The sequence below is a fragment of the Bicyclus anynana genome, chromosome 8, assembly GCF_947172395.1.
Source record: "Bicyclus anynana chromosome 8, ilBicAnyn1.1, whole genome shotgun sequence".
NCBI classification, from domain to species: domain Eukaryota; kingdom Metazoa; phylum Arthropoda; class Insecta; order Lepidoptera; family Nymphalidae; genus Bicyclus; species Bicyclus anynana.
Genome location: NC_069090.1, coordinates 7,371,082 through 7,395,240, shown reverse-complemented (window position 1 = coordinate 7,395,240; position 24,159 = coordinate 7,371,082). Strand labels below are relative to the sequence as shown.

At 34.6% G+C, this 24,159-nt stretch overlaps 2 protein-coding genes and 1 non-coding gene across 8 annotated transcripts; 2 read left to right on the top strand and 1 right to left on the bottom strand.

Annotated features, from left to right (window-relative positions):
- The first annotated feature begins 117 nt into the window (after positions 1-117).
- LOC112047757 (vacuolar-sorting protein SNF8) lies at positions 118-3,136 on the top strand. Its single transcript, XM_024084985.2, has 4 exons — positions 118-567; positions 1,390-1,591; positions 1,872-2,018; positions 2,764-3,136. The coding sequence occupies exons 1-4, from the start codon at positions 300-302 to the stop codon at positions 2,897-2,899; spliced, it is 753 nt and encodes a 250-aa protein (XP_023940753.2). The 5' UTR covers positions 118-299; the 3' UTR covers positions 2,900-3,136.
- LOC112047753 (centrosomal protein of 128 kDa) lies at positions 3,082-23,280 on the bottom strand. 6 transcript variants are annotated; one of them, XM_052883282.1, is made up of 13 exons: positions 22,045-23,280; positions 19,499-19,594; positions 12,447-12,575; positions 7,427-7,603; positions 6,285-6,392; positions 5,848-6,177; positions 5,694-5,772; positions 5,280-5,463; positions 4,958-5,081; positions 4,581-4,729; positions 4,160-4,258; positions 4,011-4,085; positions 3,082-3,941 (listed from the first exon to the last, which is right to left on the bottom strand). In XM_052883282.1, exons 2-13 carry the CDS (start codon positions 19,538-19,540, stop codon positions 3,803-3,805), a joined length of 1,635 nt encoding a protein of 544 aa, XP_052739242.1. In that variant the 5' UTR covers positions 19,541-19,594; positions 22,045-23,280; the 3' UTR covers positions 3,082-3,802. The 6 variants fall into 6 exon arrangements, with proteins under 6 accessions (XP_052739242.1, XP_052739241.1, XP_052739243.1 ...); XM_052883281.1 differs by having other exon boundaries at positions 19,499-19,583; XM_052883283.1 differs by lacking the exon at positions 12,447-12,575.
- Positions 8,875-9,265, top strand: LOC112047755 (uncharacterized). Its single transcript, XR_008251075.1, has 3 exons — positions 8,875-8,889; positions 8,979-9,102; positions 9,252-9,265. It is a non-coding gene; the product is annotated as an uncharacterized LOC112047755 (transcript).
- Positions 23,281-24,159: the final 879 nt, after the last annotated feature.

The window sequence follows — 24,159 nt, the reverse complement described above, 5'->3', positions numbered from 1 at the left end:
TATCTAGCACTACGGTCATTGAATCGATATTTTTTCGATTATACACTATACAGTCAATCTCTAAATACGTCAAAGTGACGGGACAGTGACAATGACAATCGCCAGTTTGCTCAATGTATTATACTACTCTATGAGTTTGCTGTTCGCTGTCGCCGTTGTTGTTCGCGGAAATATTGGATAAAAATTTAGCATTAATTTACTAATTATTTAGCCATATAGACAATTATAATATTTATTATTTTATTCATAAAGACTTATTTGGATTCGATTTAATTTCAATTAAACTTTAAAAAATTAACATGAGGCGGCGAGCAGGAGTGGGAGCAATACAAAAACAAAGATTGGAGCAGGAAAAGTATAGAGAGAAGGGTTCCGAGATCCAGGAGAACCAATTCCAGCAGATGTCCAAACAGCTGGAGGTTTTTAGAGACAACTTGGAGGAGTTCGCGTCTAAACACAAGAGTGAGATTAAAAAAAATGCGCAGTTTCGGCGGCAGTTTCAAGAAATGTGCGCCGCTATTGGAGTCGACCCTCTGGCATCAGGCAAAGGGTTTTGGTCAGTTTTAGGTAATTTCTATTATAGATTCTAGACTATATAGTGTCTGGTAGAACTTTGTCTATCGACATTTATTTTTTCACTCTGATTGTTGGGACTGTGAGGTGTAACATATATTTTAAGAATATAATATGTACTGTTAATAGCTGTGATTTGTCTTGTTTAGGTTTTGAGCCCTGTAATTTCTCTTTATGTCTATATTTGTGTTGTGTCATCAAGTGGCAGAGAGTAATACCTTGGGACATGTGGCCAGGATATAGGCTTAGGGGCCCCTTGACGACACATAGAGACGAATATCTTAGCATTCCATGGATTCACCGTACAGGTGCTGGGTCCATCGTGTGGTAGAGAAAAACACCAAGCAAAGTCCAGAACTTGTGACTACTGGATGTAGGGTTAAGGTATTCCTTGACAATCAATTAACACTCCCCTCCTGCACTCGTGTTGTTCTCCCTGCCTAGCCAAATTTGGTAAGATCCTATTAGAGCAGCTTTGGATACCCGTTATATTATAGAACTAGCTGCAGTTCTAGAGAGCCCAAGGTCTTTAAGTTAAGAGATAAGTTAGTTGTTAAGTTATAGAGAGATTTTTCTTTTTGACGAAGTTAATTTGTCTTTAATTTGTAGTCAATCCTTTTTGGGCTCTAGTTACTGAAAGGCTTATAGCTTTATGTATAATTTGATTTAAAGTACTTAATCATGACAACATGAGTAACAACCCCTATCCAGAATCCCCTATTGCCTTACCACAGGTATTGCAGGAATTTATATAAAGATAGCAAACTGGACTTTGTCGTAAAATATTTACATTACAATTTGTGTTGTTTTTTTTAGGCATTGGTGACTTTTACTACGAACTAGGAGTGCAGATTGTTGAAGTGTGTTTAGCGACTAATTACAAAAATGGTGGGCTTATTACCCTAGAGGAGTTACGGACAAGGCTCATAGCAGCAAGGGGCAAAGCTAAGAAGCACCAAGAAATCACTAATGAGGACCTCTTAGCTGCTGTTAAGAAACTAAGAATATTTGGAAATGGGTATGCTTAAAGATTTAATATAAATAAATATTCAAGGTTATATCAGCACCTCAACAATAGATGAATGAGAATGTTAAAATCACACTTCTTCATTTTGTGCCTAAGAATACAGTGTAGATTTATATTTTTCAATTTTACATTAGGTATGTGTGTCTCACAATGCCTTCTCAGCACACACACACATGTACCTACTTCACCTCATTCTAACTTGAACAAATCTTCTGTATTTTCATGTTCTTCATCTCTCTTGCTTTGATTCTCAAAATTATAATTGACGCAGGTTCACAGTAGTTCCAATAGGCAAAGGAAAGTGGCTTGTGCAATCAGTTCCAGGAGAGTTGAACTTGGATCAAACACTAGTACTGCAGAAGGCAAGCTCATTGGGAACTGCCTGGGTATCCACAAGCATACTTACTCAGGATTTAAGGTATGAAATTAATAACTTGAATTTTTTGATGTGATAGTGGGTTGTCTTATAAATCAATTAATGTTAATGACACACAAATAAGCCCAACTTGATTGTCACATTCTCTCTAAGCGTGTGTGTAAGTGAGAGCACAGAATAAGCAATACAGCAATTTTTTTTTATCTATACTAATACTACTAAACTGAACTACTGGTCCGATTTGAACAATTCTTTAAGTTTCAGATAGCCCATTAATCGAGGAAGGCTATATGCTATATTATCCCCCTATTCCTACGGGAACGGAAATATATGTAATATGTATTATATTTAGCTTACAACTGTGCCTTCCTTTGCAAACATGAATTTTTAAATTGATTTATAACTAGACAAACAACTACAAGTTTATTTTTCTTTTTTTTTGTTTGTGAATCTGTAATTTTTTACTGGATAAAACCTTATGTCTTTTTGTATACCATACAATGTCTATGCCATATATGCCATGCCAATGATATAAAAGTCTATGATAAATTGAGATTTAAGTGTACAATGTACATAACATTATGCCAAATTATGCAAGTCTAATAGTCCTACTGAGATATGTTTATATAAAAATTCTTTCACTGTTTCCTCCTCTCCTTATTCCTACGGGAACTGAAACTACAATGGGTCAAATCACAAGGTTCTGCTAGTAATGAATATTTAAAGTAATCACTAATTAAAATTTCACGAAAGGCCTTTTATATTATTTATATACAATTGTTTTCAGCTGGAATGATACTAGAGCAGAAAATGCTCTGAACCACATGGTAAAGGAAGGGCTTGCATGGGTTGATAATCAAGATCCTAAAGAAACCCTTTATTGGTTCCCCAGTATGTTTGCAGAGTGTGTCTCAGCATCATGAGAGGCAGATGGTCTCCACACTCAAATATCTTCTTGGAACTAATAATACAACTTTTAATGATTTTTACATTCTTTCTAATACAACATTTTCTATACTTCTGGCCAATGCATCATTTACAATAAGATATGTTGTAAATACAAGTACAATTTTTTTATATTATTTAAATAATGAAATATCAAGAAATTGTTAATAATAATATATTTTATTTTAAGTTGTAAATAAATGTTAATTACATTACTTAAATGATTTAATTTAATATTGCACAATACAATTGAAATACATAATATTTACATTATGAGAACATGTGACATTATATTGTGATAGATAAATGTCAATCAGTGGCGAGGCGACCGGAAATATAGCTATCTCTTTCATTGTGTTGCGACGAAAGACTCTGCCGCTATTGGTCGACATTATTCTATTTCTCTCCACGAGATATGTTGTTGGTCTCATGCTAGGTCTACCTAATGGTTAGACATATCAAGTTATTATATTGTTTCATGTAAACAAAAATCTTTAGATTTTGCATGCCTTTTTCCCTGCATGACAAATACAGGTAAAGGTTTAGTCAAAGTGGACTCAAAAGATATAATAGATGGACCTAAATGTACTTTTAAGTTGATTTCAAACTACATATATATATTTTTTATTATACTTACTCATAAATTAGTTGTCTGTTCTAATGATATATTTTATAGATGGCGATTCCAAAAATGTCGTTTGGTAAGGACTTTTAAATTTTAGTGTTTCGCTTTATTGGAAAACACTGCTAAAATCAATGTACAGTTTTACAAAAACGATGTAATTTGATGATTTATCATTTTTAATATTTAAATTGTATAAAAACTCCTTCTCATTTAATCATATAAAAATTACCTATAAGAACTTAATAATAACGATTCTCTACCCAGAGTTTTCGTGGTTTGATGAACTACTAATGACAGACATGTTTAATTGATTCCTGAGGTCCCTATTTTCTTTATCTAAATGATCTAATTTCTTCTTTAGTTTCTCCGTCATATCCACATAGGATTCCTTCCATCTGAAAATAAATATTTTTTTTACTCTCATACATAAACTTGTTAGGTACATTAATTATTTTAATTCTTACTTTTTGTTTAGTTCCATTTGGTTTTCTAAATGTTTATTTAGTTCCATTAGTTCCTCTTCTTTTGTGGACACCATTCTGAAATAAATCCCTTAATTTTACATACCTTTATCCATTAATTGAACTTTGTGCGTATTGATTGAGATACATACTTTTGGCTTAATTCAGTCCTGGATGATAACATAGATTGTAACTTGCCTATCATTTCATGAGTTTCATTTAATGATTTTTGCAGATGATCTACTTGCAGTCTAAAACAGAAATTTCAACATACTAATAGGTATACGATATTTTAATATATACTGGAAGGAACCGTTTAAAAACAAAAAATCAAAATAAAGTTATAAAATAATAGGCTGCTTTCTCCTTTTAGAACACCACAAAGAGAATAGTTATATAAGATTTGTTAGTTCACACTAATATTTAGAGCTACAAGTACTTAACGGTTTTGTCTTGTTGAATGTTTATAATGTAATGATCAAAGAAATGTCACCAGCAGAAGCCGTATGCTACTCCAGCTATAGGTACAGAATACAGATTATGGCGTGTAAGAATATACAAGAATGCTCTTACTTCATTTCGTCAATTTGTGTCTTCAGTAGTTGCTCTTCCCAGTCGCGTCGTTTCCTGTCCCTTGTGTGCTCATCTTGAATCCTCTGTATATCCATTGTTAGGCATTGTTTCTCACATACTAACTGTATGTTGCGACGTTCCGATGACACCTATAACATAGATATTTTTAATACAAGTAAATAAATAAATCGGATCTTAAAAAGGCTTTCGACTGTATACCTCCTAGATATTTCGTAATTTTGATATAATACTAATTCAAAATCGTTTACGTATTTTTACAGCCAAATGTAGGAAATAGAGATTGACATTAGTAGGTAGTAGGTATAATATATAGGGTTCTGCAGGGTTGGATCTTGGGGTGAATTTTGTTTAATTACCAGTTCATGATACATAGCCTCAAGTCTTTGCTCAGCTAGTGCCAATTTAGGATCTTTGGCTTTTAAGTCGTTTTGTTGCTGTTTTACATAACTTTCATTAGTTGTTTGTAGAATTTTAATTTCCCTGCAAATAAACAATTATGAGTTGTTATCTGTTATGTTATCTCATTTCAATCATATTTTGCTAACACGAAATGTTTTATAGAATTTTGTTAATTTCAGCAAAATTAGCTATAGTGATTTTTCTCCCTTTTCCTTTGTTATATAGCTTACATTACACAATACCTAATTGTTATTAAAAATAAACTTAATAAATCATTACCTTAAAGCTTTGTTTAATAAGAGTCCCTTTTCAACTAGTTCCCCATCAAGATTTCTAATATGCGTAAGCATATCAGAAACCTTTTCGTTGTAATTATCTTTAACTTCTTTTATTTCTCTCCTATAACTATCTTCTACGTCACGTTGGACATTCGCTAAAGTTTGTCTTAGCGTTGATAATTCAGCTGAAACGTATTTTTTGTTGATATTCATCTAATAATGTAATTCAAATTCAGTCTGTCAATTCATAGTTGAAAACTTAAAATTTAAAGTTACGAGGGTTCCAAATTTGCCTTGGTATAATATTTTATAAAGACGGTAAACTCATACATGTACAGTGCGAATAGGGATAGAGGGACAATCAAACAGAAATCGAAACATTTTACATTCATCGTTGCAATAAATACTAATATACCTGTAACTTCTGCAATTTTCTTGTAAGCTTCGTTCTTTTGCGCTGACACTAAATCGAAGAGTTGCAATGCTTCTGCAACCTGTAATAATTTTTGTGTCATAATTATAATCATTCGTGATTGCTTCTAAATATTTAATGTGGATTATGGCTGTACCTTTGATTTAGCTTCTGCTTCCTTTTTAACTCTGTCAACACATTCTTTTTGACATAATAGAAGCTGAGATTTAATGTCTTCACGGCTTTTTAATTCCGAAGATAAATTTATTTTGTGTTCTTCTAGAGATTTTTTTACTTCCGCTATTTCTTCTTCTAATTCTTTACCTCTCTCTTTATATGAAGCAATATCTTTAACTTTGCTTTTTAATTCAGCTTCTAATGTATTATAATCACTGTGTACTCGTTTATATTTCGATTCCAACTCTATATAATCGGATAGAGCTGTCTCTAACTTAAGTTCTAAGTCTCTTTTCACATCTGTTGCTTTCTGAATAAATGAATCGAACATAATTGCAAATTTTATTAATAATATTAATTAATAAATTAAGTTTTTATAAATTTCATTAAATTAAAAGAAATTAAAATTCATTATACCTGGTTTCCTCGATTGTCGTCGTATATTTGATAAGTTTTCAATTCTATATCTAACGCATCAATGGTTTTCTGTGAAGTCTGCCATAGAACGTGGAGAGAATCTCTTTCCTGTTAAGCAATATGTAATTGTATTAGAGTTTTCTAAGATATGATGATGAAATATAAAATAACCCTACGCAATTAGGGCACTTCTTAAGTGAACTTCTAAATTTGGTTATCGTGTTACCTAATACAAATTACATATAACAGTCCATACCAATTTTATTTTGTCTTCTTAACTTAGTATTGATATAGTTTACCTTTATACGTAACCTTACCTTATTACGTACGTACGTAAATAGGAGAACTATTTACGTACAATGCTTTATTTCCACATAACATCGTAACGGTATGCTAACTCGTTCTGCGTTAAGTCAATGCCGGTAAACTTTTGCTAACTAACCATGGCCCAAGTACGTAAACCCAGACAGGAAATATGAAACCATAAATAGACCCCAGCACAAAAAACTATAGGCCTAGGATTCGTCATCGTATTTCGTGACGAGAAAATGTTGTCCGAAACTGTCGCACTCTGTTTCGCCGCATCGCAACGAAACAGAGCGATTTTCTTTAGAGCGGTCGACATTCGAAGCTATTGATAGACAACATGTGCCTCTCGTCACGAATAGACCTCGCAAGACAAATCTTATGAAGAAGATATAGATCAGCGGCGGCGGTGTCAGGAGATCAGGAGACCCAAACACATCTCTTTCGTCCAAAATTAATGAAAGTTACAACGTAATTTCCGATTGCGCCGCTATTGGTTCACATTTGTCTATTTCCCTTCATGATATATGTCGTTGGTCGCATGTTAAGCCTACAGATGTCTTGTAGCACACATCCTCGACCTAGTCTAGGACATTGAAAATTCAGTTATAGCTATTATAGTCAGATGCAATCTTTTTAACGTTTCCGAACATCGTGTGTTAAGCTGTGCAATACAAGATTTTAGGTGACCACGGTTACGCAGTGGGGCGGCGAGAGATCATCACGCGGACTTCCACCCACCCGAAGTCGCCTCGCGCGTCTTGATTCTTTTATGACCTGTGCGTAGGGTAACTGCACCCTATTTCGGAGACTTCATAAAGATTGCTGAAAGATACCTTGGTAAGCAAAGCCACTTGTCTCCGGAGCTCTTCAAGCTCCTGACTATTGCTGTTCTCGTGAGCCGTTTGCGCAAAGTGGAGCTTTTCCTTTAGCAGTGCTCCCACTTGCTGTGACAACTTCTGGTTGTCGGCTATCAATGTCTTTATCTCTTGCTCTACTACTGTCTGATTTTGCTGTAGAAATTCAAATCGTATTAAAACTTTCATAATTATCAGCATATTTTCTCAGCTCTGTAGACCAGGCCTATAAAAGTTTGTTGTAGACTTTATGCTTAAACCCACGACCCTGCTTCAAATGCGGGTTGGTGGACTCTGGTTCTGTGAAACTATGATGATGACCAGAAATGACGGCATGGCGTGCTCTCCGTGGCACGGGGGTTTTTAGAAAAAGCTCAATATTTTAAAGCCTAACCGAACCCAGGACCTCAAGATCTGATACTACAGTACAGACTACCCACTGGGCTGGACTGGAGACACATTATATTACTGAGAAAATTAGATTTACCTACCTATTTATCAGTTTGGTGACTCGTAATAATAGGTAGGTACCCTCGAAGACTAACCAGCTTATCGATAGGTGGTTAAAGTCTGAAGATAATGGTGTTACACCCTCGTGCCTGGGAAAAGCACGTTAGGCCGTCGGTCCATGCCATTGATGAGACTTACCCTATAAAATTGTACTTCATTTAATAATGCTTCTAAGTTGGTATTGTCTGTTGAATCCATTATGTTACAGATGAGATTGCATTATGTTATATGTTATTAGTATAGGATAATGATTTACAATATCCCAAAGAGTAAAATAATATATCAATATCCTCACCACATGGTAGTTTTGTTTACATTTCGCGCTCCTATGTGTTGATGGTTGCGTAGCAACAAAAGGACATGACCTACTATCAAAAAAGGAACGTTCTAAAACACTTTAAAATAATATTAGATATAGTTACCCTTAGTGAAATTAATTTGTAATTATTTCTCTTTATAGTTAGTAGAAACACTGGCGGAATCTCTTACTTACCGCTTATCATACAAAATGCTAAGAACGTAATATCCTTTTGCAAAAAGCTTACTCTAATGAAGGTAGGTAGATCTTTTGGATAGTAGAGTTGTTAATATAAACAGACAAGAAATATTTTTAATGTAACAGATCCATCGAATCCAAATTAGAAATCGAAAATATTATTGTTTTCTATTTCTTTATATGTGAACCAAAGAATATATCTATATTTAAAAGCAAAGCAAGTGAAGTTTCTGAACGGTGTGATATCATCGATTTGTCAAATGTCAAAGTCACAAAGTGACACTGACATATGGTGTGATTATGGAAAATCAGTGCGTGAAAATTCAAAATAAACTCTAAATATTTTCTTTAGAATTTATATATATTCTTTAAAATGTAAAAAATAAGAATTTGAAGCAATCATAGGCTTTATTGTGACTTAGGCGACAATGTCAAGGTAAGTAACATACTTCACAAGATATCATTTCATTTTTATAATGTAATGAAATAGTTACAGCTGAAATACTTTGTATTTATGTGTTTTAGCCTACATTTTGATATCAGAGAGGACCAGTGGCCGTTAGTTTATGACGAAAAGTATAATGTGTCCTTCTGCGGCTTTGAGAAGTTTCATATATTTGATGCAAAGAAATGGCGTAACATAATACAGGTACATTTTATAGTTCTTGTTGCTGACGATCATAGAAAATAAAAAAAATATCATTACTATAGACTAATATAAAAAAAACTTAAATAAAATTCACGTATCACAGTTTTTTAAGAAGATTTTCATGATTTCTTACATGTTTCTCTTTACAGTACTTACCTCGTTTACCAAGAGAATATTCATGATTTTTTACATTTATATTGACAGTATCTCATTGAGGCAAACTTCATAACTCAAGAATGTTTGGTCAAGCCACTTGAAGCCAAGGAAAGCGAGCTGTTACTGGTCCATACTAAGAAGTATCTTAGGTCACTTAAAGTGGGTACATTTTTTTTTTAAACCAGAAGGGAATGCCCAACACCAGCACTGGCTTACCCTCACCACCTGTCAATTTATGTATTTATAAAAAATCTTGATTACTTAACACTTTCGCTGCGTCACTGATTTTTCTGCACTTTGCGGTACAAGGTTTTTTGAACTCATACTAAAACTTTATGTAGTTCGGTACGAGGTCCATCGACCTCGTAACTTTTGAACAGGCTAGACGTACAAGGTCTGACCTCGTACCGCAGTGAATGTGTTAATAATGTAATCATTACTTCAAAAAAAAAAGTTATGTTAAAAGTCATGACATTTTTAATTCATCTTCAATTTGTCTCCAAGCAATAAAAAGGTTGACCATACAGCCTGACATTTACGACATTTTTTGAAGACTTATGATTAGTTTGTTTGTTTGTTTCTTATTTGTTAAGCTTATTGGTAATGGATAAAAAATACAGCTTCAAATGTTAGTTTGGTACACAGGCAAACTTTTTGAGCAAGAAGAGTGATAAAGAATGTTTTTTTCTGTAAGAAACATACTTTTATTAAGCCAGTTATTTAACCAAATCCTTATTTATACATTATAAATTATCATCTCATATACTTCTATACAGGCATTCACCCTTTTAATTTTTTTCTCTCTTCTTCCTGTGACTTCCCAAAACCAGTCTCTGGACCATAATCTAATCAAATGACTTATAAGCATTAGTATGTTAGTATGCTGATTGTCATTTAATCTTCTTTGAATATCTTCCAGTGGAGTGGCAGAGTAGCTATGATTGCTGAGGTGCCGGTAGTTGCTTGCATTCCAAATATACTTGTGCAACGTGCATATTTGAAGCCTATGAGGTCAGTGTATACAGCATATTTGAAGCCTATGAGGTCAGTGTATACAGCATATTTAAAGCCTATGAGGTCAGTGTATACAGCATATTTGAAGCCTATGAGGTCAGTGTATACAGCATATTTGAAGCCTATGAGGTCAGTGTATACAGCATATTTGAAGCCTATGAGGTCAGTGTATACAGCATAAAATGTTATAAAAACTCTAACCAAATTGAAAATTTTAAATGATTGGAAATCTAATTTAAATTTTCAAAGATATTTCTTTGTTATTAACCCACTTAATAAAACATACTAGCCCTAGTATATTGATGTGTTGACTATACAGGGTGTTTCAAAGTATTTTTTTTTTTTTTTATTCTTTACAAGTTAAGTCTTTACACTTGACCGCAATCTCACCTGATGGTAAGTGATGATGCAATCTATGATGATGGAAGCCGGCTAACTTATTAGGTGTACGATGAAAATCCCTACCCATTTTGGTTTCTAAACGACATCATACGGGAACGCTTAAGCGCTTAGTGGTATATCTTTGCCTGTAGGTTGGTAACTAGTCACGGCCGAAGTATCCCACCAGCCAGACCTAGACCAATTAAGAAAACCTCAATTGGCCCAGCCGGGGATCGAACCCAGGATCACCGTCTTGTAGTAACTCCACGCACACTACAGCGCCATGGAGGCTGTCAAAATTTCCCATAACTTCAAACTTTTGACAAGTTCACTTATAGAAGCTAACATAACTGATATTTTTTTAACTGAAAAATACTTTTCATGTTTTTATACAAATACTTCTGACTATCCATGTAACACACGCCTTTATCTATCCTTGCATTTTAAAAGACGCAATTGTATTGGTAAGACTGTTGTTATCAATGAGATATTGCAACTGGCTCTCCATACTTAACTAGTTTATTTTTGATATAAGGGACACAATATAAGATCTATTTACAAAAGAAATGTTTTTTACTCCTAAAATATTTATTTTAGAACACACTTGTTATGTTCCTTAGACATTTCTAATTAATTTTATAGAATAGAACCCTAGATTATGGGAAATACTCGGGAGTATTTCCCAAATCTACGCATCCTGTATATCAATCAGTTAACTTTTATGACTAAAAAAATTTAAATAATAAATATGTAACGATTGAACAGGTTACAGACAGGAGGTTCAGTGTTAGCCGGCAAGTTAGCTCTGGACCGAGGTTGGGCTATCAACGTAGGTGGAGGGTTCCACCACTGCAGTGCCGGCCGGGGTGGTGGTTTCTGTCCCTATGCTGATATTACACTACTCATCAAGAACCTGGTCATACATTGCAACGTGCAGAACACTATGATTGTCGATTTGGATGCTCATCAAGTAAGTTCAAGGTCCCAAACACAGATTAAAGAATAATAGGCAGATAGAGCGCACGGAACATGACAGTGTCGTAGCCGTTCCAAATACAAAATTCAAAACTGAATACATTCTCGAGTAAGTGCAACACAAAGAGTCATCAGTGATATTCAATATTATTCAAGATAAATGGTGTCTTATATTTTTGAATATTTTAAAAAGTGTTCAGAAAAACTAAAGAAATAAGAGTTTTTTGTTTGTTGGTAATTATTGATTAAAATATTAATTTATGTAATTGTTCTTAGTATTAAATTTTGAAATACAAATTATGATAAAAGTTTGTCTAGGAGAAACTTTGCTTGTGAAGATACATTCTAGATCATTGTTTATTCTGTGGTCCCAAATTAACATGTACTTTTTAAGTTAGGGGCCGTTCACGTATTACGTAAGCAAATTTATTACAATTATTTAAACCCCCCCCCCCCCCCCATACCGCTTGTTAGCAAAAGTAAGCAAAGCAATTTGCTTCTTGTTTACCTTTTTTTTTTATTCTTTACAAGTTAGCCCTTGTACAATCTTACCTGATGGTAAGTGATGATGCAATCTAAGATGGAAACGGGCTAACTTGTTAGGAGAAGGATGAAATCCACACTCCTTTCGGTTTCTACACGACATCGTACTGGAACGCTAAATCGCTTGGCGGTACGTCTTTGTTGGTAGGGTGGTAACTAGCCACGGCCGAAGCCTCCCACCAGCCAAAAATAAATTAATTGAGTAGGGTATTTAAGACCATTTAAAAAAAATGCTAACTAGCCTATTGGTGTTGCATCTTCAGGGCAATGGTTACCAGCGCGACTTCCTCGGCGTACCGGAGGTGTACATCATGGATATGTACAACCGGCACATCTACCCGCGCGACGAGGAGGCCAAGCGCGCCATCCGCCGCAAGGTGGAGCTCGGCAATCGCGTCGAGGACCTGGAGTACATGCTCAAACTGAGAAAGTGAGTCTTACCAACACTGTGCATTAACACGTTCACAGCAGTACGAGGTCAATTGACCTTGTACATCAAGTGCCTCCAAGAGTTACGAGGTCAATGGACCTCGTACCGCCTCAAATAAAGTTTTAGTATGAGGTCAAAAAACCTTGTACCGCACCAGAGGAAAGTATAGAATTTTTCTATACTTTCCTACAGTGCCAAAGCGATGTATTTATTATTTTATTCTTTACAAGTTAGCCCTTGACTACAATCTCACCTGATGGTAAGTGATGATGCAATCTAACATAGAAGCGGGCTAAATTGTTAGAGTAGGATGGAAATTCAAGTTCCAGGATATTGGGACCCCAACATCCATTTATATGCTCTTCTGATTATACATATACCCTGACTATCGTCACTTTAGATTTGCAACTCGTGGACCTATGTAAATAACTTTGGTTCAAAAATTCAAAATTCATTTATTTCAAGTAGGCTCAGTTGACAAGCACTTTTGAAACATCAGTTGACTATTTGTAAAGATTCTACCACCGGTTCGAAAGGCAGGTTCTGCTGAGAAAAGACAGCAAGAAACTCAACAGTTGCTCTTTTTAAAAAAAAAACATACAGTATTATAACGCCATGATGGACCTGCCAATGCATAGCTTTAACCAAAAAACAAAAAAAAAACATTTACTTAGTCGAGGTTATTACACCATTGATGAGTTCCTTAATGATAAAGATGCTTGGAGGCCGTTGGATCAGCTTCCACCTTCACACAGGAAGTAAAACTATAAGAAATTGTAATGTTGTCATCAATTATAAATTATAATATTGTATGTTTTTTTTTAAAAGAGCAACTGTTGAGTTCCTAACTGGTTTCCTCGCAGCAGAACCTGCCTTCCGAATCGGTGGTAGAATCTTTACTGACGTATCAAAAGTGCTTGTAAACTGAGCCTACTTGAAATAAATGAATTTTGAATTTTTTGAATTTTGAGGTACTCATAGGTTCTTCTGCAGATCGCCTCATATCTGTTTACAATACACAGCAATACCATGGGCATAGCTTGAGCTAAATAAATTTTAAATAATAAAATAAAGATCAGATTTATACAATTTATTAACAGTTTTGAATAACAATTAATTTTTTATATGTATGTTATTCAACAGGAATTTAAAAGCAGCTCTGCAGGAGTTCAAGCCAGACATATTGGTGTACAATGCTGGCACTGATATACTGGACTCTGACCCTCTGGGGCACATGAGGATCAGTGAAATTGTAAGTTTATATTGTCAGTGTCAATGACCTTGTCAGTGTCGATGACCTGATCCTACAAACTGGTTGTGCTGTGGTTCCCCTCAGGGGCCTGGGTTTGATTCCTAGGTTGGATCAGTTTAGGATTATATATATAGCTCAGGTCTGGTGACTTTACCTACCAGCAAAGTCGTACCGCTAAGCTATTTAGCGTTCCGGTATGGTGACGCCTGTAAACCGTCAGAGGTATAGAATTAACTTGTGCCTCTTCCAAGTAAGCCCGCTTCTAGTGGAAGTCCCATTAAAATTGGTTCAGCTCAACCAGATATTAATTAGACAAACAAACTGACAAAGATTTTTAAAAAAATTAATAAGTTTTTGTTTTAGTTCGGTTTTCAGACCAACACTTCAATTTCTTTTATACGCATTTGTTGTTCTTAAACTTTAATGTCGATTTAAGATTATTTAAATTGACTGTAAATTAATTAAGTTTAAGATTATTTAGTTCTAGCATTCAAGTGCTATTTTATAGCTGTTTTTTTTTCAGGGTATAATCAAACGTGACGAATTCGTATTCGAGATTTGCAAAGAGCAACAGATCCCCGTAGTGATGCTCACAAGTGGTGGCTATCTACGGAAAACAGCTAAAATCATCGCAGATTCCATAATGAACCTAAAAAACAAAGGTTTGATCGGGTACAAATACACGAAGTGATCCATTTGGGTACACACGATTTTACATTCCGCATATAGTTGGATGCAATCCGTTGATTGTCCGTCCGGACGGATTTGATGTTCGGAAACGTCAAATCCGTCCGGAATGACGTTTCCGAACATCGTGCGTTAAGCTGCGAATTACAATTTATGTATCACACGCACAGAATAGAGAATTATCTAGAATGAGTCTTTACAAGCCACGCGGTAAAGTCGGTGAAACCCATAAAAAATCAAACGTCACGCGTGCGTCTTCTTGACATCCGCATATTGTTGCTATCTGGTATGGAATTAAGTGAACTTATAATTTGGGAGTTAAAAGAGGAAATCTCGTGGTACTGACCTTGATTTGACCTGCAACTTCATGTATGTCAGCTGATCGTCACAGGTCTGGAAGGCACCTTCGATAGTCCAGAGAAACAATTCTCTAATTCACGCAGGACATATAATAATTAATAGTATTTTAAATGATTTAGAAATAGTTAATTAGCGCGAGTCGTCTTATGCGTGGATAACACTGCGGCGTACATTGATCGACTGAATTAATCGATTGTCTTGCGTTGCAGGTTGTAATTGTCTCTTTCTCCCATGAGAATAAGGGATGGAGAGGGAAGGAGACAAATATATTTGTGTATAAATGAACGGCGTTAACACTATCTACATGAATTGTATTTGGAATGGTTGCTTCTCCGTCATGTTCCGTGCGCTCTATCTGTATCTGCCAATTATTCTTTAATCTGTGGTCACACGTTACGAAGGGGCGCGACAGCAGGGCCCGCGCAACTCCCTCCCACCCGAAGTCGTCTCACGCGGCTTGATTTTAGCGAACTTTATATATAACCTGCGCGTAAAGACACCTGCGGCTTATTTGGGGGACGTCATTAAGATTGCGTCCGACTATACATAACTTATAACTGGGAAGCCGAAGTAGGTGATTTTTGGATACACTCGAGCGCATCATATAAGCATATAGGAAGAACGTTTCATGCTGTTGAGTACTTCCACCAAGTATGAGCAATCAATATTGGTGGGTATGCTTAGGGTAACCAAAAAAAAAAACTTTAGAAAAGAAATACTCAGATTAGGGTAAGGTGGGTTAGTTTATTACTTATTTAAAGCTAAAAAGTGTGCATTTCTAAAATATGACTATTTGAGCGTAGGGCTCATCATCATCATCATCATTATATCAGCCGATGGACGTCCACTGCAGGACATAGGCCTTTTGTAGAGACTTCCAAACATCACGATACTGAGAAGCCTGCATCCAGGGAATCCCTGCAACTCGCTTGATGTCATCAGTCTACCTGTTGGGTGGTCTACTAACACTGCGCTTTGTAGTGCGGGGTCGCCATTCTAGCACCTTAGGACCCCAACGTCCATTGGCTCTTTGAACTGTGTGCCCCGCCCATTGCCAATTCAGCTTCGCGACTCGTTGAGTTATGTCGGTGACTTTGGTTCTGGTGAGCGTAGGTAACCACTTCATATTCATTGATATGGGATAAGTAAGTCGAATAAGACTATTCTATATCTTTGCATTTATTCTTCCTATCATCTTATCCAAATGCAATAAGACCCCGCGACACTCGAGTATTGCACACCTTTAGCATCATGGGCTCTCAAACCTACCTTTTTTTATTATAATTAGTACATAACTATTTATTTTGTCCACTATGGGACAGGCAAGGATTGTGCAGGCATATATTTTTTTGTTAATGTCTAGACATGTATTTTTTATTTTTTAATTACAGCCAGAATCTAGTCAGTAATGAATTAAATTTTTTATACTTATAGCCTGACCAGAAAAATAAAAATACCTATGTTGCGGAATTAAAAGGAACTAATTTATTCTATTAGTATTGTAGACAGAGAACCGTCTATTATCTATGATTAGCAAATTCAGCTAAAATTACTTGTAGCGTCCCCAATCCAGGTTTTTGTAAATTTCTGGTTAGGCTATACATATTCAGGGGATAATATTGTGTTTTTTAACATTGTTTTTAATGTTATCATATATTTTTAAATTACTGTTATAAAATTTGTCTTAAGTCTTTTTTTTTTGTTATAACTATGGTTCGTAGCGTTAGGAGTTGATATAGGCTTCCAATTGTAATAAAATTACAACATATATTAGCAACTGTAATGATCTCTATTTTGTTTAATTCTTGGTGCCAAAATACTGTGTATTTCATAAGACAGGATATAGTATGAGATCCAGCATAAGAAATGTATACTCCCATCTGTTATTTATTTGGGATTAGAAATAAATGATAGAAAATATGTACATTGACACACTGCCAAATAGGTTGCCTAGTAAAATTTTGGTCGGATAAGTATTTAATGATTGTTTTTTTATTAAATCTTAATCTACTTCCCTCATTGGTTAAATAAAAAAAAATCGTACACTAGTAAATACAATATACCCAACAGAATTGATTAAGTAAATGTGCCTGCTTTCACACTGCGACTGTAGGGTTGCCAGATGTGATTAATTGAGTAAGAGTGATTTCAGACTATCGTATTTTTTTGCGCGTATACGGTTATTTCAGCATACGCGCTTAACTGTATTAAGTTGCCTTTGATTTAGTTGAATTTAACTAGGCAACCTATTAACAATGTGTCACTGTGAATATTATCTTTCATTTATTTATTATCAGTAATAAATAATAGAAGAGGGTATATATTTCTAATGTCGGATCTTAGACCAATAGGGGAATTAAGTTTAAGAGTGTGCACAAAAAACATTTTCTTATATCTTTCGTTCTCATGGTAGTAGATATTTAACTTATTGTTCTTAAACAAACACCTAATTAAGTAAATTGATAGGTATTATTATTATCAAATTATTTCAAATTATCATAATATTCAATGTAAAATAAACTTATGAAGTGCTTTTTTAATGAAAGTATATTTTAACATACAAATATCTAGTTGTACCTATATATTATTGTGATATTGTGCCCAAGGAATAAAATTCCACAAATAAATCTTATTTATTCTCAAACATTTGTTTTACTCCATGACTAATATAAGTACGGTAGTTTTACTATGAATACCCAATTAATATTACCTACAGATGTTTGGATATGGTTCTATCAGGTACTTGTACCGACTCGTCCATCTATGGTTCTATCTCATAAACATGTGCCAAACTTTTATTATTTTCTGAAGGTGCAACCATAGATTTACGAGTCGGTATAATGGGTGCAACACACTGAACTGCGCAGATTTTATAACCTGCTGGCATAGATCTAATATGATAGCCCTTTGGAATGTGTTTTTGTACACTGCGTTTCTGTATGCCTCGTTTTCAGTATTCATAGTATGCTATGAATACTGAAAACGAGGCATACTATACCTACAGAAAGAAATCTAAGTAATGTTTATAATTTTACAAACATTAGAATTATGCTTTTTATAAAACAAAGATTAGACTTAAACTATCGTTAGTAAGTCGTCTATTTTTTTTATTGTCCTTGAATTCAAACAAACCGTATTATTTTACTATTTGGGCACGCGTAATTACACTAAATATTAAATCCATTGAATTGCTTTGTCTCGTTTCTCTAAAGAGTCCACACTTAGGCGGATATGGATAAGCCTAAGCCAATATAACTTTATAATGTGCTTTTTTACAACTATGTATGTATGTTGATCTATGAACATAAAACAATAGATTGATTTTCCCGCCAAACCTCAGATCTATTACATTCTTTGTCTACGTTGCCAACAAAAAAAAAACAAATCGTCGAGAGTATCAACGACAATAGAGACGCCAGTCGCCATTCCCTATGGCCAGAACCAACAGAACCCTGTCCACTAGAAGCTCGTTTTAAAAAAATATTTCATTGTTTTTTTTTTTCTTCAATTTGACAGCGTAATGTCGGCGCTTGTTTGGTGTTTATTTTTGTAATTTACATACGATTTTATGAAATAATATTAATACAAGAGCTATGTGAAATATAAGTGTTCTGGATATTAAAGATTACTAAAATCAAAATGCCGTATTACTGCACTGTACCGCGTTGTACATCCATGGCGGGGAAGGCAAAAAATGTATCATTTCACCAGTTCCCGAGGGATGAGGATCTTGCGAGACTTTGGAATAATGTGTTAAAAAGGGGAAAGCCTTACACTAAGTATTCGAAAGTATGCAGTTTACATTTCACACCGGATGACTACACTATGACTAGCGGACAAAAAAACAAAGGTAAACAAAACAAAAATAACACGCGTCCCTGTTCGATAAATATCTCAAGTTATTGTTATTTATAACTTGTGTTACGTAAAAATAAGCGCTGAAAGCCTAATTATGTTTTCGGTGCTTTTATACAACTATGTATGCATGTTAATTATTGTAACTTTAGTCACAAAAAGCCCACATCTAATTTCGTGTTTCTAAACTCGAAAATCAGTCCTAGATTTGGGTAAAACAAACAGGTTACTTTTTTTTTATAAAATAACACATTATATTTAAAAGAAATTAACTTCCAATTAATCTAGCTGCTACTGAGAATTTCTTAGAAAGAAGGAAACTCAATATTTTCATAATCCAACCCAGAATGAAAATCTGAAGTTACACAGGTAACCAATAGGGTAGTTAGCAATGGTATGCACTTTATAGATTCAAAAGTACACTGCCTACCCTTAAGACTCAGTATGAAGCTGTATTTGTAAAAGGAACTTTTCATTTTGTGTTATTTGTATATATTAAGTAGTGCCTACCCAACCCAAATAAAAAAATTGTGCATGCCATGATTAGTTGATTAATACTGTCGCCAAAGAAGTAGTCCAATCTGAATGACTTTGACAGTACAGTGTACAAAAACAGTTATATATTATGTTATTTTAACATCATGCTGCTTCAATGCAAGTTTCCCCAATAATAATAGTGTTTTATGTTTCGCTAGGACAATGGAGAACTCTGAGAAAAGATGCTATACCTTCGCAAAACTTACCAGCTGATTCCCCCGGACCACACACTGGAAGATGTTCCTCATGGACGCCCCCTCCAGCTATGATGGATGCCAGGGTTAGTGCTAGCTGTTACAATACTACTAATGTCATTAACTTATACTATATACTAACTAAGAAATGTTTGCATATACTTTTTGATTGGTTTTACAATGAATATAGGCCTATTTTAATGACCCACTAATGGGCCAAGCCTCCCTCCTTGTAGGAGAGAGGATATGAAGCTGCCAGCCCACCACACTGTTCTAATGCAGCTTGGCGGGTTTAGGTTGATAATGTTAAATTCATTAACAACAACTATCAGATGTTCATAGAAAATGATGGGACTAATGGCTTAATGCGCTCTCAGAGGTATGGGTTGTAAACCTAATCTGTAAACTCAATAAATCTGTCAAGCCTGTATCTTGTCTTTTAAAGCACAAAAAGAAAGTACAAATAGTTAAAAAAATTGGGGTTAGTTTGTTATGCCACTGCTCAACATACAAATACACTTATTTAGCAGTTTTATTTCTTCATTTTGAACTTTTTATAATGAAGAATTAAATTTCATTAAAATTTTTATAAATCACTGCAGTAGATCTATGCATATGATAAAACAAAGATGACATGATAAACTCAAAAACTGCTGAAAAGATTATTATGCAGATTTCAATAACAGTTTTTTTTTATTATTATTTTATTACAAAAAGTGTTACATAGTTAGGTACATAAATAGCCATCCTCATAAACTTGACTGATTTCTACATCTGTTTATCTGCTCATGCTAGAGTATAAGCCTGCAGATGAGTTATGTAAAATTATTAGCAATTTGTACCCTCATTTTTAATTTGTTTGTTGATAAAAATTGCCCAGTGAGTTTTGCTTCAGTAAACTCATCAAGCGCAGTTTAAAAGAGACAAATTCAATAATGATAATCCATTGCTGTCTAACTAAAAGCTTTCATATTATCACAGGTCTGTATACTGTGGGATGAGTAGTAATTTACTGAAACATTCACAGATGCATCAGCAGATGGCCCAAGCCATATATGTTCAAACTATGCTGGCGATGCAGGCAGCTGGTGTAACTGCTATTGGACCTGGTAAGAATATTCTTCTTTATTGTACTAGTTAGCTAGTATTGTTGGAATTATTTTTTTAAAGTTCTTATTTCTGACTACAAGGCTAGACCTCTCCTAAGGGGCTTATGGGAGACCTCCTCCACCGACCTTCAACCCACCATTTGTAACAATTTCCATCAGAATGTTATTGATAATGAGCAGGACCTGACAGTGTAACATGCCTTCAGAAATACTACTCACTGCTCAGGCTGGATCTGAGAATTTTTCTGATATATATGTATTTCAAAGCCCAACCCTGAATTCTAACCTGAGACCTCATGATCCATAACCACAATATGATGTTGATGGACTATAACATAAGGTATATATCCAAAGAAGAAACATATTGTGCTAATGTTTGGGCAGTAATTTAATTTAATTTATGCTATTGCATACAAAACAGGTTGTATAACATCAATATTTGGTTGCCTTTCTAGATCCATTATCATCGCCTTCACGAGCAGCAGAAGAAACTGATATGTCCCATTCCCCACCAATTCTGAATACTCAAATTGAACACATTCTATCAGAAAACTTGCACCAGAATTTCACAAACACTTCACAAACTGTCAACCGTGAAGTACCGTTTTGTCAAACTCAAAATGAAGTACCTCGAGATACAGTGACATATAAATGCACACTGTGCTCAAGGTGTTTCAAAGATCCAGACGTTTTCATTCTACACAAAAGGATACATGCTAAAGACGATGCTGGCAACACTGACGAAATGTTACGCGCGAACCCCATTTTAGCCAATCTGCTCAACTCTGACAGACAACAAACTGTTAAAGATGAACAAACTAATTTAGATTCCAAAAATGTTAAGAGCATTGAGAGCCAAATCATGACTGCCTTGGCAGCTAATATGGCGAACTATTTGCGCAATCTGTCAACAATTATGACACATGGCAACACTACAGAATCTATGGACAATCAATACGAAAATGGTACATCAGATTTTCAAGATGACAACTCATCCAACTGTGATAGCAAAGACTTAAATGAATCCTCAGACTCAAATTTAGTTATAGATGAAGATGCTTCCTAAATCTTAATAGGGGTTTTTATTTCCTATATTTGGAAGGGGTCATATTTAACTCGACTGAAAAAAAAAATAGATAATCTACCCACCTTTAGTAATAGAGTATGATGTATATTTTTCTACTTAACTATAAACTACTTTTGTATTGAAAAAAAATCTACTACTTGTAGATTAATAGACTGAGTAAAATTGGACTTAAATTTTAATTGTAACGATTTTAGATATGAATAGTATGAATCCTTTAACTAAAATGCAGAAAGAGTGATTTTTGATGCATGTTTCTATATTTTCTGGGTTTAAGAAATATAGACAGATTTATGCTACTAACTATAAATTAATTTAAGACCAATTTTGATTATAATTTAATGCAATAAAAAGACTGTACATACCTTCAATTGGTAGCCCACCGTATTGTCACCGTTCTCCTACTTTTGGAACGGAACTTTTAATTAATAAGATTTTATTTTTAGCATGTAGGAACCTAGTGCCTTAGATGCCTGTAGATGATATTTAGTTTATCAGATAATGACAGCACAGTATTTCAGATATATTTTGTACTAGATTTTATTAGGCCGATAGCTTAATACGCGTAGTTTCGTTTTTTGTGAAACACTGGCACGAAGAATACAGTTTATACGACTCTCGCGTGTTCTTTGTAATAGTTAGTTTGTCTTCAATATTCACAACTGCGTAACAGACAAAGTAAACCTATGAAAATGTCACACAATCAAATGAATTGTATATTTGGACTGGATGTCGAATGTATATTTCATTGTATAGATTATTCAGTGATTACATACACATCACAATGTTTGCTGTATATTTTTAATAATGGCAATACATGATTTCTTGTCTTTGGTAGGGGAATTTTATTCGGCGACGCCAACAACATGACCTAATTAAGCAATCTATTGCTAGTTTTATAATATAAATCTCTGTTCCACAGCAGCTTAGGTGGCATTTTCTTTTGTTTATAAATTTAACGTAATTGTATATGTACTCGTAAAACGAAAACCAACTACAATACTTAGTACTTCGGACTACTTTAGTATTTTAGTCGAGTGGGTACGAACAATTTTTGGATTTACCGCCCAAAAATAGTCCGAACTAGGCATTAGCATCTTGATTTATTTCAGCCCTTGCGCTTTATGTAATTTTGTTGCGCCTAGTTTAATTAGTCTATAGGCAACGATATTTTATATTATAGATATGTTACGTCCCTACATAATCGCCGCAAAAAGTTACCCGAATTTAGCTACTCTAGTGAGCACCCATTTTGTGTTTACTTAGATTATATATTTAACTATATATAATAGTTTTTACACTTCCTGAACATACAACTCGACATTGTAGACAATATTTAGGTATTAATTTTGTTTAAATAACGTTCGTTTTTTAATAAGCGACTGAATGAAATTAAGATAATTATACACATTTGTCCGCCACACTTTTGATGCGCTAGTTAGTGCCCTATCTCATTATAAAATATCGTTGTCTATAGGGCCAATTTTGCCCAGAACGAATTTTATATCCACATAGTAAGTGAAAAATATAAAAGTTGTTGTTTATTTTGTCATTTTGGTTCGATAGAAATATGGAAGGAATTCAATACACTATTCGGGTCACGTATGCTAATCTCAAGTCGCCTTTTCAAAAAAATGCTCATATATTGGTGGCTATTTAACTTTAATTTTTTTTACTCCATTACATTTATTTTTCGTAACGCATTACGTGACTTGAACTGCAAATTAATTTATTAAATTATGATTAATTAATTAAAAACTCCATCTGACTGTTGGATCAGAGTAAGCAATAATAAAAAAATCAATAGATATTTGTATAGGTAGCATGTTTTCCATAGGAAATCCGCTTTTTTTATTTTTACAGAGCCGTGATAGCCCAGTGGATATGACCTCTGCCTCCGATTCCGGAGTGTGTGGGTTCGAATCCGGTCTAGGGCATGAACCTCTAACTTTTCAGTTGTGTGCATTTTAAGAAATTAAATATCACGTGTCTCAAACGGTGAAGGAAAACATAGTGAGGAAACCTGCACACCAGAGAATTTCTTAATTCTCTGCGTGTGTGAAGTCTGCCAATCCGCATTGGGCCAGCGTGGTGGACTATTGGCCTAAACCCTTTCATTCTGAGAGGAGACTCGAGCTCAGCAGTGAGCCGTATATGGGTTGATAACGACGACGAACCTACCTACCTAACAGTTTCATGATACTATATTGATACATTGATAACGTATTTATGTAGATACTTATAATATTTCGAAAAAAATATCCTCTTGTATTTGTAGGTTTGTTGTGCCTATTTGTGATATATATTTGTGTTTTTGGAAGAGAATGAAAAATATTATGTGAATGATATAATTGTTGAATATTGATTTTAATACTCAGTGGCGTAAACTACATGGATGCAATAATGCACTGCCTACCCTTAAGACTCATTACGATCCTGGGGCCTTAGCCATGTGACACGTCGATTCCCTTTCTACAAAC